The sequence below is a fragment of the Marmota monax genome, unplaced genomic scaffold (genome assembly GCF_021218885.2).
Source record: "Marmota monax isolate L192 unplaced genomic scaffold, Marmota_monax_Labrador192_F-V1.1 WCK01_AAM20220418_F8-fsc00013, whole genome shotgun sequence".
Classification (NCBI taxonomy): Eukaryota; Metazoa; Chordata; class Mammalia; order Rodentia; family Sciuridae; genus Marmota; species Marmota monax.
In genome coordinates, this window is record NW_026692202.1 from 3,802,379 (window position 1) to 3,820,521 (window position 18,143).

Genomic DNA, 18,143 nt, shown 5'->3' on the forward strand with positions numbered 1-18,143 from the left:
TCTTCTTTTAGCACTGTTGACATCTGGGGTCAGGATAATTGTATTGGGAGGCTGTCCTGTGTATTATGGTAGGCTTAGCAGCATCTCTGGCCTCTATCCCTAAATGCTAATCACACATACATCTCCTCCTGCCTGTACATAGTTCACATTGTGTTTTGTTTTGCTTTTTGGTACCAAGATTGAACCCAAGGGTGTTTAGCTACTGACATCTCCCCAATCTTTAAAAAAAATTTTTTTTCCTCAAATTTTGAGACAGAGTCTCCCTAAGTTGCTTAGAGCCTTGCTAAGTTGCCGAGGCTGGTTTCAAATCTGCAATCCTCCTGCGTTAGCCTCCCAAGCTGCTAGGTTTATAGGCATGCACCCACCACACTGAGCTCCGCAGCAAAAAGGTCTCCAAATGTTAAGAAAATCCTTTGGAGATCAGCATTTTCCTTGGTTGAAAACTTATTGTAGCCTGTGTTGTTCTCTCTTTTAGAAGCAATTTTAATATCTGTTTTAATGAGGGTTTGCTAGTGTTTTTTTTTTTTTTAAACAGGCTCAGTTTTAATAGAGAAGGAATCTTAATTATGAAACTTATTTTTAGAAGAGGCATTAGAAACTAACACCTTTTAAAAAGTATCTTATGTGAATTAAGGTGGAATTTTAAGTGGATTTTGTTTCTAATAACCTTGATATTTGGTTGCAGGGCTAGGATTAGAGAATTCCGTTTTTTAAAATGAAATATTATATTTGTAGTGTTTTAGTATATTCATTCTTTGATTCAAGAGCTTATGCTCTGCCTTTACCATGCAAGGTGCTAGAGATTAAATGACAATACACTGAGTGAAATTTTTCAAGTATGCATGAAGAATCATTTAGTTGGCACATTCTTGCCTTGATTCTTTTTTTTAAAGATTTTTAAAAACATGGATACAATATCTTTATTTATTTTTTTTAATGTGGTGCTGAGGATTATACCCAGTATCTCACAAGTACGGACCCTAGCCTCTTGCCTTGATTCTTGATGGTAAAACAAAACATTTTTTAAACATTAAAATATAATTTCTTCCTATATGAAATGACCGTGTTAAAGGTGCTACTCTTAGGTTTAAAGTGTAGTTTTGCAACTGGGGTGGTATTTGAATCAGAAGATCCACATTCTGGCCTTGTTCCTTATTAAGCATCTTCATCATTTGTGAAACTGTACTTGATTAACTAGATTCAAAATCCCTAACCTACAATTTCTAATATGTCATGAGTAGTCCCCCAGGTTAGAGTTGAAGATGAGACCAGGGAAGGCCTAAAAGCCAGTCATAGTCTTCTAGCACTTATGTTCTGGGTACAAGAAGAAACAGTTTTACTTTTATATAGTTATGAAAGCTTAAGCAATTAAGATTGCTTGTAGATTAATTGGAGACAAGTCTAGCAGTAGAGTAAGGGCTCAAACAGTGAGTTGGCCTGAAATTCTTGACTTCTTTACCTGCTTTACAGATTTTTGGCCATGATAAAAATTTCTGACTATGAAAAACATTTTATTGTAAGGATTCTAGAAAGGAATTGCTTAAGAAATAGTATACAGAATCAGAGAAAAGTTTGTAGTTACATGTTGGATGAGGGGCTTGTATCCAGAATATATAAAGATTGCTTAGAACTTAATAGCAAAAAGAACACAATTTAAAATGGAGTAAAGGATTTAATAGATAATTTTCTAAAGAAGAATGTACTACTGGTCAATAAACACATGACAAGATGCTTAGCATTATTTGTTGTTAGGAAAGTACAATTCAAACCCATAGTGAGATACTACTTTATACTCACTTGGATGACAGAGTATGAAATACCAGAAATTAAAGTGTTGGCAGGAATGTGGATAAATTGGAACCCTCATTCATTACTTGGGGGAATGTAGAGTGGTTCGGTCATTATGGAAAACAGGTTGGCAGTTCCTCAAAACATAGCAGTTAAACAGAACTTCCGTAAGATGTAGCACTTTCATTCCAAGGTAAATATCCCAAAGAACTGGAAATGCATGCTCACACAAAAATTGTGCGTGAACATTTTTTGTTGTGTTTTGTTTTCCCACCTCACGATCCTCCTGCCTTAGCCTACCGTATCTGGTGCATTAATGTTCTTAATAATAATACTTCTAATACCCAAAAGTTCAAAAAATATTTTATTGAAAAAAAACTCAGATTTTTTCAGGTGATTGATAAAATCTTGTAACTCCATGTGGTGGAATGGTTTTTGGGCACAAAAAATTTCAAATGAGATTCTGATATATGCTATAGGAAAAATGAACAATATGTTGCATGGAAAAAAAATGAAAAGACCGCATATTGTGTGATCCACTTATATAAAATATTCTGAACTCTATTGAGAAACCACTGAATTCTAAACATTAGAGGGTAAACAGTATGGCATGCACATTATGTCTCAGAAATGTTTTAATGAACCTAAATAATAAAAAAGATTAATCAGTGTGAGATTATGCTATACAATAGACATTTCACAAGTACAGTTATTTTTAATTTTTTCTGTACTGGAGATTGAACCCGGAGATGTTTTACTACTAAGCTACATCCCCAGACCTTTTTTTCCTTTGAGACAGGGTCTCACTAAGTTACCCAAGCTGGCCTTGAACTTGGAATCATCCTGCCTCAGCCTGCTGAATAATTGGGATTTATAAGTGTGTACCAGTATGCCTAGCACCAAGTTCAGTGTTTGGCTTTGTTTCTGTATGCACATTCTGGCTAACGTTTAGTTTACTTAAGTCTGTCCGTTTATAGTTGAACAGTTGCATTGAGATCAGGAGAGTCAAATTATCTTTCCATACCTGGCCATCATAACACAAATAGTCACATATCTGTTTAGGGTTTTTCTTATAAGAAAAAATGTAAATAGGAAGAGGAAAAATTATGTAGAAAATTTAACTTTATATCTTTATGTTTAATTATGGAAAGATAAGATTAGTTAATTATAGTTTATTGAAATTTCTAGGAGATATTCATGTCTTCATGTGAGATATTCCATTAGAATGTTCATTTTAATAACACAGTTTATATCATTTCAGACAGATTTGACCAATTTTGGGCCATCAATCGGAAACTTATGGAGTATCCTGCAGAAGAAAATGGATTTCGTTATATCCCTTTTAGAATATATCAGGTAAGAAGTAACATTTTGAAAAATACTAAGTTGTGAAAGCCTCAGACATCTTACTTCTTGAAGCAATCCTGGTCCAAAAATCTGTTGTGTAGTATCTGAAAGTTTGTTTTTCAGATCTGACTTTTGGTGGCAATTATATTAGAGATTGACTTGTGTGCAGTTACTACTCAATATTCAAAGTTTTTGTATTGGCAGAATTACCTACTTGCTAAAATTTATCAGTGACCCCTAAGTCAGTACTTGAAACACTTTGCAATTTTACAAGATGTGCAGTGGAGTTAAAAATATAATTTGCCTGATGTGCATGTTCCAAGCTGACATTAAACAAAGCAACACTTTGTCTTCTTGTTCACCTTTCATAGTATAAACAAGAGTCCTTTTCATAGTCTTTTCAGTCCATTTTTTTTCCTGTTCCTTTTGGGGGTATGGGAGGGTTGTTTTTTTTTTTTGGTTGGTGATTTTTGTGCTGTATAGAATGTACTCTAGGCACAGTGTAGTTTTTGTTTGTTTGTTTTTGTTTTTTAATATTTTGTTGTTATTGTTATAGATGGACACAATACCTTTATTTTATTTTTCTGTGGTGCTGAGGTTCAAACCCAGTGCTTCACGTGTGCCAGGCAAGTGCTCTACCACTGAGCCGCAACCCCAAACCCGTGGTGTAGTTTTTAAACAGAAATGTACTTCAAGCAAGATTATGTATTAGGTGATGAATATGTCGTAACAAAAGCTCTCAGAAACATAACATCATTTCTCTTAGGCCCAGTAGTTCAGTATTTGCTAATTCAGTGTTTTAAGTCACTTTTTATAGAATATAACTATTACAAATAAAAGGATTGCATTCATTTTATATGGTGAATTCTTGGAATTGTACAACAAAATAGACAGTAAGTAGCTTTGCAGGTCTTCATTACAGCAAATATATAGGAGGTAAAGAACTATAATATTTTGTATAGTACTTAAAAATTCAGTGTGCTTGGGATATAATATAGCAAATACTAAATACTTATTGAGGGCCTGGGGTTGTAACTCAGTGGTTGAATGTTTGCCTAACATGTGAGGTCACAGGTTTGATCCCAAGCACCACCAAAAAATAAATAAATAAATTATCGAATTAATGATATTCTAGAAAGCAAATTACCTGCTATCATGGGAAATCATTTAAGAACAGAGAGTCTGCTCTGGTTAAGTCATCACATAACTATATTCAAAGAGGAAGACCAATCGCCTGATTAAAAATTAGCAAATAAAGTCTCAGAATACTGAAGGAATAAAATACCTTTTTATTCAATGCTGCAGGTATAATTTCCAAGGGGTTGATACTTTTCTTGAAGTCAGGATTGCTATGTTCCTAGTCTGGGTCCAGCATCTAGTAAAGTACCCAGCATGTGAATTTTTAACTTGGTAATCATTTATTGTTGATCTTCTTTTCATTTTATTCTATCATAATCTCCATACTAACTTACCATAAGGCATTTCTACAGCCTAACAAAGTATTTTATTTATGGAATTTAGTTGAACAAAGTATGTAACTTTAAATGACTTTAAAGACATTTTCAAAAGAAGAGTTCCAAAATTGTTTTCAGATTTGTACTTCCTAGCACTTAGAAGTGTATTGTTCAATTCTGGTGTTTACATTTAATGATACTGTATTTTCCTTATGTAATTACTTTGAGTTCCCATAGGGATAGTGTATTATATTAATGCTTAATGTAGGGATTATTATTGTCAGAATAATAGTGCAGATATAGAGAAGAGAGGTCTTCCTTTTTGGTATATCATTGTATTCTGGTGGAAAATTGTCAGTTCGTATCTCTTACTCTTGTTTATTATAATGCAGAAAGAAGTGGAGAATGGGGTTAGGAGGAAAAAGAAAATGTGTATGCATGGGAAAAATGGTTTTTATAAAAATTCCATAATTAGTAAGTGAGAAGGTAGAGAATTCTCAAAATTTGCCTTACAAAACCTGGCTGCCAGTGCGTCTTGCCTGATCTTTCCAGTGTCAAGACAGTTGGGCATTTTGTCTTTAAAAGAAAGAGACTGAAGTTTTTAAGTGACCTACATAACTTTCCTTTTGGCTTTATACCCAAGTGTGTTGTGTAACATGAATATAACAATTTAGGTCTTCCAGTTTTTACTAATTTATCATATCCTGACTTTCTTCATTTCCCTATTTTACATTTTATTTTATTTTGGTTTTTGGGTACCAGGAATTGAACCCAGAGGCACTTAACCACTGAACATATTCAGCCCTTTTTTAATTTTTATTTTGAGACAAGATCTCTCTAAGTTGCCAAGGGTGGTTTGAATTTGCAGTCCTCCTGCCACCACTCTCGGCCCTATTTTATGTTTTTAAATATCCATGCATGTTCTGACCAAAGAGAGATGGAGTCCTGTTTTCTTTCTTTTTTTTTGATTATATGATCTCTACTTAACATTAGATTTCTGTTGCTAACTTTTGATTAGTTTATATGTTTGTGATATTTTGTTTTTGAGTCTAGCTTTTTATTTATATGGCATTTCGATTATTACCTTTTATTTAATATTTAGTACTGTAGTCTTTGAGATCTTTAGTTAGTAAAGAAGATGTAAAGAAACCCTGAAAATCCATGTTATTAATATACAAATGAAGGGAATAATTTTCACTAAAATACTTATTTTACTCTGCAGAATCCTAATAGAATTCCTGTACAGCAAGGAGTGAGCAAGGGACCCTGAGCATGCTTGAGAGAGGCCCATTTTATCATGTTGAAGTCTCAAATCTGTCTTAGGAGGTAGGAATCATTATCTCATTTCTAAAAAATGAGGAAATGGAAGGTCAGCGACCTTTATATCACTTGCTCACTATCAAAGAAATGAAAGAATCTAAACTTAGTTCTGATTTGTGAACTTTTTGTTGTTGTTGTTTGTACTAAGGATTCAATCCAGGGTTGTTCTTCTACTGAGCTACTTACTCAGCCCTTTTAATTTTTTTTAAGTCAAGTGCTCGCTAATTGTTGAGACTGGCCTCAAACTTGCAGTTTTACTACTTTAGCCTCCAAATAGCTGGGGTTAAAGGTGATCTCCACTATGTCCAGCTTATCATAATTTTCCTTTATATATTATGACAAAAAGTAAAGTTCACCTTACATTGATAGGAAACTAGAACTTTGGCAGTGTTCTTTAAAGATTGGCTTTTGTAAAGATTATGTAGAACTACTTATTTTTCATCTGGAAAATGTTTATTTATAGGCTCAAAATGATTATAACCAAGTGACAGAATTATAGTGGTAAAAGTTAAATTCCTCTAGAAACTGTCTAGAGATGTTGCAGACCATGTTTCTGTCATTTACATAACAGTTTGGTTTGGTGTGTGAGTTTCAGGTTTGTGTTCCTGAAATCCAGGTGCTTTAGTATTAGCCAGTATTCTAGAAATGAGGTTAATGGCAGGAAGTGTTACAGAAATGTAACCAATATGTTATTTATGATAGCACATTTAAATAGATGGTGATTAATGAGAGTATCTGTCAGAAAGATTTGTAAAATGACCATAAATTCCTTAGATATTGGTATTTCTCTTGTAGAATGAACTTAACCTATTGTTTCAGTTTTTTAAAGAAGGAACAGATTCATAAATGTTATCCTGTCAATATATTTTGAGTAAAAAGTTTTCTCTGATTTGCCTTATATGAGTTTATTTACTCACAAATATTTGCATTTCCATGCCCTGTGCTATACACAGGGAAGTCAAGTGGTGGTTAATATTATATATATCATTCCTGAGAGGTTGAAAGAAACTAATCAACTTCAGTATACAGATATAACACTGCAACTGTGATTTCTGTGAATAGATACGTAGTGTAATAAAATTCTAATGCTCCTGGGGGAATTTGAACTAGTTTGGGAAGACAGAGGAGGCTGATTCGAGGAAACCTTGTGTTTCTTAGGGTAGGCAGAAAGTCTGGAGAAGAACATTGCAGGCAAAGGGGACTTTGAGACAGAGGACCTCTTGAGTATCAGGAGTTGTGGGGAAAGAGGCTGCAAAGGTACAGATTAGACCATATTACCATGTTTTCTCTTTATTCTGGAAGGAATGGAAAAATCTTAAGATAAATTTTAATAATTTGAATATCCATTCATACTTATTCAACAAAGATCATTATGCCATCTCCTCTCTTTTCCATGTTGTTTTTGAGGTTATAAACAAATTTAGGGACTTTTCTTAGGAACCACCTAACAATGTTATTTTCAGTTTTAAACAAAACACAAAGCTGATTAACGGTGTTTGTTTCCTCTTACATGATTAGATGGTTCCCACTTATCCTTAGAAGAAGTTCTTCATCAGTTATGTAATAATACAAAAAGTGGAATTTTGAGTTTAGATTTGTTCTCTTTCATAATCATCAGAGCTCTCTGTTCTTTCTCATTTACTATTTTATGTTCATTTGTCATTAAACCCCCATTAATATTTTAATTTGATCAGGTTTACTGGCTATTTTTACTTTTACAAATCTACTTACTTTCTATTGTGATGTGCTAAGATATATTTAAGAATCTAAATATTTAGCAATTTCAGAGGAGAAAAAGTATATTTTTAAAAATGGAAACTAGGATGTCAGGGATTAACTGGGCACTTCCTAAACTGAAGAAGTCAAATTTTAGGCTCTTTTTTTCCCCCAGAATGTTAATTTATTAATATTGAAATGTGAGAACAGTAGAGATGTGTGTCAAATTATGGCCATGTCTTTAGGATTCCTCCTCCAATATTATAGCAGTGGTAGTGAGAAATTATAAACTCTAATCTTCTGTTATTTTACATTTTGATTAGTACCTTGCAATAACATCTAACAGAAAAGCCAAAGACCAATAGGAGGTTCATATTAGTTATTTAGTAAACCAAATATTGATGCTTTCAGTTTTAGTTTTTGATTATTTCAAAAAGACACATTGTATAATTTGTAATATACTTTGTACAGAGATTTTAAATATGTTTAGGAGAATATAATACTAATATTCTCTGTTCTACATATAATTATATATTACTTGGTTTAAAAATAATTTAAATTTTTTCCATAAGAAAAAAATTTTAATCTGGTAACATAAAAATCTACAGCCCCACTTCACCCTGCCCTAGTCCTCAGGATTGATCCTAGGAACTCTGTGAAAGCTAGACAGGCATCCTACCACTGAGTAACATCTCTACCCCTTTTTCCTTTTATTGAGGCAGTATGTCTCTAAGTCATCCATGCTGTCCTTGAATTTGTAATCACCTTGCTTTGGCCTCCCCAAGTAGCTGGGATTACAGTTGTATGCCACCATACCAGGCAAACTTGATACTCTTTTAGCATTTACCTATTGTCCCATTCTGTTTTTTTCTATAAATTTTACTACATCAAGTACTTCATGTAAGGGGAATCTTATATTACTTTTTTTTTTTGGACTGGCTTATTTCATTTGACAGAATGTTTTCTAAGTTCGTAAAGGCTCATTAGAATTTTCTTCTTTCCTCCCTTCCTTGTTTTCAGTGCTGGGAATTGAATTCAGGACCTGTGCATGCTGGACAAGTGCTCTTCAAATGAATCACACCTTAATTACTAGAGTTTCCTTTTCTTAAGGTTCAATAATCTGTTGTATGAATATAAAAAATTTTGCTTGTGCATTCATCTACCTGAGTTGCCTCTACCTTTTGACTCTTGTAAATAACTGTGAGCATGGGTGTTTCCTATTCTTGAGAAAAACAGAATATGTATGTATTATCTTTTCACATGTGCACAGAGAGGGAGAGAGAGATTTTTAAGGAATTACCTCACATGATTGTGGAGACTTGGTGAGTCCAGCATTTGATCAATCAGGGATAAGTTAGCAGACTGGGGAGATTTAGTTTAGAGATACAATTGAGTTCCAAGGCTGCCTGCTAGTTGCATTCCTTCTTGCCTGCAGGAGATGGTCTTTGTTTTATTAAAGCCTTCAATTGATAACATACTCACATTGGAGATTATAATCTGCTATAGTGAAAATGCACCCATTTTTAAAATTTAATGCAATTTTTGTTGTATTTGGATCGAATCCAAGGCCTTGCACTTGCTAGAGAAGTTCTCTACCACTGGGCCACAAACTCAGCCATGAAGGTTTACCAATTTAAATGCTTGTCTTCTTCCAAAGAAACATTTAAAAAAAATATCTGGGCACTTCTTTTGGGTATTTGCATATAGGTAGAGTTTTGGGATCATATGGTGTTGTTTTTTTTAATTTTTATTTGTTATTTTCTGTGTGTATGTGGGTGTGTTTTTAAGGAGTGGCTATTTTAACCTTGGTAGATGTGGGCTATAATCCCTGGTGAAGTTGTGAATTTTTTAATGTGCTTGTTATTGTAAATCTTCTTAGGAACAACATCTTTTCAAGACATTTTTGTTGCTGCTTTTTGGATGGGAGGGAGCATATTGAGCTATTCTGTCTAATTTATTCTTTCAATGACTAAAGCATTCACTATTTGTGTGTACTGTAATGTGTTCCATATTTTTACTGATGAGTTTTCTCTTTATTTCCAGTTTTTACCGCTATAAGCAGGGCTTTAGTAAATAGCATTATGTTTTCTTTCACATAGGAAATTAACACTCAAGAATGGTTTCAGCATTGTAAGGTAGAGACTTTTATTTATGTATTTATTTATTTTTGTGGTGCTGGGGATTGAACCCAGGGCCTTGTGCAGGCGAGGCAAACACTCTACTAACCAAACTGTATCCCCAGCCCATAAGGTGGAGACTTTTACATAAAATAAGTTTGCTATATTATTTTCCAAATACATAATGAAGTTAAATTTCCAACAAAAATATGGGGGTGTGCTTCTCCTCTTACCTCTCCCTCAATAGAGCATCAATGACTTTTTTCTTCAATTAGTGTTTCTCACACCGAATGAATTTATAAATGTACGTAACCCTTGTTAGCTGTTTGGATTTGTTTTTATGTTAAGTTTTAAAATCCTTTTGCCAAATATGCCCTTTTTCTTAGTGGTATATGGATTTTTTTCTCTTAAGAAGATCCCTTTCGGGCTGGGGTTGTGACTCAGTGGTAGAGCACTCACCTAGCACGTGCAAGGCCCTGGGTTCGATCCTCAGCACCACATAAAAATAAATAAACAAAATAAAGGTATTGTGTACAACTAAAAAATAAATATTAAAAAAAAGAAGATCCCTTTCCAGAACATAATATATGAGATAGGGTTCTAGCTTTATTTTCATCCAAATAACAACTGATTATTATCTAAACAAGAGTTAGCAGACTTTTTCTTTAGAGGAGCAGAGAGTAAACATTTTCAGATTTGTGGACCAGATGGTCTCTTTTGCAACTGTGTGACCCTGTGGCACGAAAGCATCCATAGTTTGCTAATGATAAGCATGACTGTCCCAGTAAAACTTCAAAAACAGTTGAAGGGCACATTTTAGCTTGTGGGCCATAGCTTGTTCACTCCAAAAATAAGCTATCGTTTTTATACTGGCTAAGCCGTCTACTTCTGCTTAATATTAAAGTAGTTTGACTACTGGAATCTATTTCTGTATGCTATATTACATTTTTTTCAGTATATTTAACATTTTTTAAGTTTAATTTTTATTTTACTTTTAGTGTTTTGATTTTTGCTGCAGCAATTGATTTCTTTCCCTGTTTATACTTTTCTATTGTTATTCTTATTCATAGAGAGGGGGTACCAGGGATGGTACTCATGGGCACTTTACCACTGAGCCATATCCCCAGCCCTGTTTTGTATTTTGTTTAGGAACAAGGTCTCACTGAGTTGCTGAATGTCTCGCTTTTGCTGAGGCTGGCTTTGAATTCACAATTCTCCTGCCTCAGCCTCCTCAGCCACTGGGATTACAGGAATGTGCCTGGCTTCATTTTTCCACATGGCTTTTAAAATTGTTTTATTCAAGACCCCATCGTGTCCTTTTTAATTATAAGCAGAAATTAGTTAACTTTAATTTTCCTTTTTTATAATTTGCTTTACGTTATCTTCCATACAAAATATGTTTATCATATTAGAATTTTGTTTGTTATATTTGTGTTATGTTCTTTTACGTATAGATTTGAAGGTTTTATTCAGGTAGGCTCTGTGTCATTAAATTCATTTTCTAGATGTTTTTTGTAGATTTTTAAAAAATTTAAAAATCATTCAATTTCTGTGTATTAATGGCATCACCTAAACAAACAAACAAAAATGACTCATTTTTTACCATTTCTTTTCTTGCTTTATTGCATTGATAAGACCTTTGAATTTAATGATGGTGGAATGTGGTGATCATTATTATCCAAAGTACATGTATGAAGACACGAGTTGGTGTGATATACTTTGTATACAACCAGAGATATGAAAAATTGTGCTCTATCAAGAATTGAAATGCATTCTGCTGTCGTATATAAATAAAAAAATTAATTAAAAAACACAACAATACCATTGAATAATGATGTCTTAGACATTTCTGTTCAGTTTTTGGAATTAATGGATTTAGTTCTAATTTTTAATGTTTCATCATAATTTTATTCTAGAATGTTTATTAGAAACGAGGGCTAAATTATTTGCTAGTTTGAGATTGCTATTTTTCCTTTTTGTCCTTTAAATTTAGTACTCTGTTTTTAGTCCATTGATATTGACCCTCCCTTTACTGAGGGTCATTATCCTGTTGTTATAATACTCTTGTATTCATCAAGATACTGTTCTTTTACTGCTTTTCCTCCCCATAAGATGAAACTTTAGAATACTTTCCTTTCCTACACTTCCTCAGTCTTCCACTTGCAGAGACGTGAACTTGTGTGCTCCCCAGGCCTAGGTTTTGCTGCAGTTTAGTATCTTCAGTTTTAGGCCAATTTTAGATTTTCCTCTGCAGATTTTATCTCCTATTTCAAGGATATCTACTTAGAATTTATATTTCGTATCTGAAAATATTCTAGGTGTCATTTTCTGAAAGGGTCTTGGTAGAAATCTATATATTCCCTGGTCTTCTCTTTCTGTCTCAAAAGTAGAAAGAATTCAGCCTCTTAAATTCTGCTTTTCCTCAAGTTTTGGTGATTCACATGCACAAGTTCACCCAGAAAGAACACTGCAGAGGTTTCCAGCTCTCTCTAGATTAGGCTCTGCCCTAACCTCAACAGCTGCCTAGATAAAGAGAACTGATGTATGGGATAGGAGATGAAATTAGAAAAAATGTTAAAGGGGAATATAATAAGCTTCTCCCAAATTCCCAAGTATATTGTCAATTGTTTTTCAATCAAAGAATTATATAGCAGTAACTCTTGGGAAAGGTATCTTTGATACTTAATTCACACCATACCTATCTCAGTAGCATATTAAGATATATGTTGGGAATCTGGGTTTAAAATATGATTTGTATCTCATATGTAAAGAATGATAACAAACTGTGAAGTGATTGCTCAGTTCTTAAAAGTAGTTTATTTCTGATCTGAGCGAAGATAACTGACATGTTGAAGAAAAGTCATTCATTTTCATGTTTTTGTAATAATAGTAATCTCAAATTATGAAGTTAATTTTATTTCCTGTCAGAGTGCTTTACATATTAAACATGCAAGAAGTCTTCTTTAGTATACATAGAAAAGAAGCAAAGTCTCGGTGCTGTGCTTATATCTTCACTTACTTCACATTGCCTTTCACATAATAAAGGCTGCGTAAAAATACAAAGTATATGTACAAAACTAAGGAAGTCTTAACCACTTGTGAGAGTGTTTATTCTGGGCTCATAATGTAATGTATCATAACATTCATACCATATATTCTTTTTGTAAAATTTTGGGCTGAATTATCAGATAATCATACTCATTTTCTACTAATGCTCTCAAGTTATAAACAACACAATATGGGATATAAAATAATTTTTAAAAATCACTTCATATTTTATATTGGTAAGCATTCTGAAAAATACTTCCATATCACCTTATTTAATCTTAAGAACATCTTTATTGGATAGACAAAGGAACCTCTTTTTTTTTTTGGTAGCAGTTACTGATGAAAGACAATTAGGTAGTGGAGTACAGTCTATAGTGAAGATCTTTCTCAAAATAATACTTATGGCATATGCATATTATTAAGGAATATATTCCTTGCAAGATGAAAAATATGTTTACTGAGGCTTTAGTGGTAAATAAGATTAATGTTTTTGGAAAATTTTTGATGGATTGGTGTTTAATCTTTAAAAATTTGATAGAAGGCACCAGTGATACCATCTGGTCCTACAAGTTTATTTCCAGGAATTATGTTTTTTTTGGGGCATTTGGGGGTTGAACCCAGACCTTTTACTCGTTAATCACGTGTTTTCCAGTGAACTGTATCCCCCCCCCCAAAGTGTGTATTTGTTTTAATTACTATTTCAGTTATTAAAACAAATACAAATACCTATAAGGTATTTTCAGATTTTGTATTTTTCTTGAGTTGTGGGGAGACAGAGGGAGATGCCCCCTTCTTTTTATTTCTGATTTTAGTAATTTTTTTTTTTATTTTTATTTTTTGGTTACCACTGAGCTAAAATTCCTGCCTCCCCTCTACTTTGTTTTTGTTTGTTTGTTCTTTCGGAGACAGGATCTCTAAGTTTCCTGAGTTGGCCATGCATTTATGATCCTCCTCTCAGCGTTCCAAAGTAGCTGGAATTATAATAGGTACCCACCACCAAACCAGGCTTGATTTTAGTAATAGGAATGTTCTTTTCTCTATGGTCATTCTAGCTAATATTTGGTCAATTCAGTTGATTTTTCACATAACATATTTTGGTTTTGTTTATTCTCCCCACATACAATTTTTCTATTCTCTATTCAAATTAATATTATTTTTTTCATTCTTATTTTGTTCTTTTTGTATTTTGTTAAATTGGAAAGCTGCTTATTGAGATTTTGTTGTTGTTGTTGTTGTTGTTGTTTGGTTGGTTTTTTGTTTTGTTTTTTGTATAGGGGATTGAACCCAGAGGTACTTTACTACTGAGCCACATCCCCAAAGCCTTTCATTTTTTTAAAATTTTGATTCAGGCTCTCACTTAAGTTTCTTAGGGTCTTGCTGAGTTGTTGAAGATAGCCTTGAATTTGCAATCCTCTAGCCACAATCTCCCAAGTTGTTGGGATTACAGACATGTACCACCATGCCTGGCAAGATCTTTTTTTAAAAAATGGAGCCATTTTCCTCATCAAAATTGCTTTTTATCTCCTTTACATTTCCCTGTAAACACTATTTTCACTTTATTTATTAATTCTTTGTATATTGTTTCATTTTCAGCCTTCTTAAAATATTTTCCAATTTCTCTTGATTTCTGCTTTGATTCCTTTATTATTTAGGAATGTAATGTTCAATTTCCACATAATTTGTGAATTTACCAAATTTCCTTCTGTTTTTGATTTCTAATTTCCTCCCATTATGCTCAAAGAATGTACTTTGCAAGATTGAATATAATTAAGTTTTCTGAGACTTGTTTTATTGTCCTAACATATACTCTTTCCTGGAACATGTTTTCTGAGAAGAAGGTATATTGTGTAATTCTTGAGTGAGTTTTTAACAGTATCTGTTACATCTAGGTGGTTTATAGAGTTGTACAACCCTTTAGTTTCCTTGTGGACCTTCTGTGTAGTTTTTTGTTTGTTTGTTTTGGTACTGGGATTGAACTCAGAGACGCTTAATCACTGAACCACATCCCCACCCCTTTTTATGTTTTATTTAGCGATAGGGACTCGCTAAAATACTGAGGCTGACTTTTAACTTGCTATCCCATATCTACTTATACCACCTTGAACTGCCTGATCTCATCTGAACTTTCGATCCTCTCGCCTTAGCCTCAAGAGCTGCTGGGATTACAGGCGACTGCTATGAATTATTTTAACATCAATGATGATGGTTTGTCATTCTTCCCATATTTTATTTTGTGACCAGTAGAACATACCTCATGTATAGCTCACTCCATTTATCACTGTTTTTCTGATCTTAGCAGAGTGATCTCCCCTCAAAGTCACTTCTAAAATATTCACATAATCTATTTTAGTTTTGTATTCCTCTTTACCACTTTCCTTGAATTTACTAGGCTCAGTATCTTGATAGCATTTTAGTTCATTTTTTTTTCAAATTGTACATTCTAACATACCAGAACCATTTGCTTGTAACCCCATCTTGCCATTTTCACTCATGTCCTCTACCTCGTAACTGAACTATTTTAATTGTTCTTAGTAGATTTTTCTACCTTATTTCTCTCCCTCCAGTCTATTGATTTTTACACTGATGTTAATTCCATATTACATATAGCTTTAGACATCATATGCTGTTATCCAAGTTCACATTGTTTTCTTACTCGGTTTAACTCTTCAGAATAGCCATCACTCTCAGAGTGCTTCTAAACTCATCTAGAATATCACCTGTTAATCACTTTTTCTTGATCTTTCCACATGTGTCACCAGCTGTTCGTTCTATGTTATTCCTTCTCTAAACTCTTTTAAAAAACACTTCTTTCTGCCTTTGCTATGGCAGATGTAAATACAGAATATTAAAGCCGTAGAAGCTGGAGGAATCCTCTGACTGCTTAATTTTAAAATAAGACAACTTGGCACAAAACTGACTTGTCAGCTTGATATTTGATAGTTCTGAACTTGGGTCTAGGATCTTCATTCTGGCTCTTTTTCTATCAAGAATCATAAGATAAAGACATTTTCCAGTATTTCATCATGGTTTTATTGAAGTAAATGTCATTTCTTTGAAAGCAACTAACTGAATTCACCAAGGGCAAGATCTGTTTCATTTCCATCTTTATAGACAGTTGTTTGGGACTATTTCCTAATATAATGATTGGATTAAGAATAATAATTTTCTTTAGTGTTACTGCTTTTAATGTAAAATTTGAATGACATTCTCTATCTGTATATCTTTAAAAAGAAATAGGTAAGTTGAGGCCTGTAGGGGGCAGCCTAACACAGCAAGTTTTGGATGCCCCTACTAATAAGCTACTAGTCTTTGTTTTAGACTTAAGTTGCTTTCTATGAGAAATTTTGAAAAATAAAAGTAACTTAATTACAAATATGTGGCAGGTATATTAAACAACTGTCATATACAGGGATGGTAGCTATTTGATGTAGATGATTTTCTGGTTTAATTTTAGAGCACTGGATGATAACAAATGTTATTACTATTTAAGCTTTTAAAGAGCTTTAACATTTTGATTTGTCTAATAATTTCAAAATAATCTGATGTCAAATAGTATATATGATTTATAGATAGAGAAATGAAGATGGGCCAAGTTTTATTGTTATTTGAAACTACTAGAGTTATCATTAAATGAAGTTCAACATTCTCTCATCACTAACTTGTTGCACCAAGCTGTAATTATTGTTTCACTGAATATTTGCAAGATTAAAAATTGTTAATAATTAAAGCAAACTGTAAGTGAATAACAGTAACATTTATTTTGTACTTTATTGAAAGCCAAATACTGTTTTAAATATTTGCATGTATTTATTCATTTGATCCTTACTATTATATGCTGTTACTGTCCCCTTATAAAGGTGCATAATTGATATATCCATTGGTCATTGAACATTGTCTAGGCTCATCCACCTAGTAACTGTGAGAGCCAGGATTTGAACCCAGGCAACAGTGCCTGGCTCTACAGCCTATTCTCTTTCATATATTGCTAAAATTCATTACTTCTGTATTCTTAGCCCCATTCTATCAGGACTTTCCATTTTAGATTGTATTCCAATTTTCACACATACCTGACTTCTTATTTACTCTTCCCATTGTTTAGCTTCCTACCTTCTGTCCATTTTCTTCTATTAGAGAAAATACATGGACAGAAAGTAAAAAATGTAACATCCTCCTTTTGTGTGAAGATTTTGAAACTTAATGCTAAATTTGTGGGGTGGTTTGCTTGTTTGCTTGCTTGCTTTCACAGAAAATTCTTTCTGTAATTATCAGTTTTTTAGTGATTATATCAAAACATGAACCTTCAGATTTAGAAATAATTTTAACTTTGTTCCTCATACTTATACATATAGTATGTATGAATGGTAATTTTAAAACCAACATAATTAATACCTCATTTTATAAGAGCTTGTAAATGAGGTGATTTTAATTATTTCACTAAAAATGAGGAGTTTTAGCCCTCTCAATAAAGAAAATTTTGGTTATAACAAGAAACTTACATTTTTATTTAAAGACTTATATTTTATGTTTTATTTTAAGGTTATATTTACATCTAACATATGTAAAAATAAACCTTACTGTCAATTATAGGTATGGGTTTTCTTTCTTTTTCTCATTTCCCACCCTTCTTAGTGCTATGGATCAAACACAGGGCCTTACACAGGTAGGTAAATAAGTGCTGTACCAGTGAGCCATTCCCCAGGCCTCTTTTTCATGTTTTGTTAATTTCTTTCTTTCCTTTTTTTTTTCTTCTTTTCTCTTTTTGTGAATTTCATCTCTCTTAAAACTTTTTTGAAAATATAAGTAAATATAGCAAAAATAAGTTAGACTCCAATGGTCAGTTTTGAAATTCAATAGAAGCTTATAATGTAAGAAGACTTAAAAATGTTACAACTGTTGTAAATAGAGCCGTTCCATAGCTAATTGTTGAGTGGTATTTATATCATAAGAAAGAGATGAGTGTATATCTCTTTTGAGTTTACTCCCTGATTATTATTAAGCATCTCATATTACAGTCAATGTTAGAGTTTCTGGAAGAATTGTCAATCTTGGTAATAAATGCCAGAGATAAGTTGTACTTTCGTCTCACTGCTAGTTTAATTGACTTCAGTCCTCCCATTTTTCACTGACCAACGTGGTCTTCATTTTCCCAGTTTACTGCTGGCTTAATGTGATGCTGGCAGTAGCAAACCTATCCTTATTCCCTGTCCAAAGAATGTTTATTTCTTCAACCTTACCATTCAGAAAGATCGGTAAGGCCTAAATTGGCTTGTGTCACTCTTGCATTTTCCCTTCGCTTTTTTGGCTGCTGAGGATTTAACCAGAGGTGCTTAACCACTGAGCCACATCCCCAGCC

The 18,143-nt window shown here is 33.1% G+C and overlaps 1 protein-coding gene across 2 annotated transcripts in view; it reads left to right on the forward strand.

The window, feature by feature from the left end:
• Atg5 (autophagy related 5) overlaps nucleotides 1–18,143 on the forward strand; it is a 125,363-nt gene that overhangs the window by 78,478 nt on the left and 28,742 nt on the right. For both annotated transcript variants that reach the window (XM_046430609.2, XM_058575321.1), the window contains exon 6: nucleotides 3,050–3,144. In XM_046430609.2, the coding sequence (XP_046286565.1) occupies nucleotides 3,050–3,144 (95 nt within the window). The remainder of the gene's footprint in view (nucleotides 1–3,049; nucleotides 3,145–18,143) is intronic.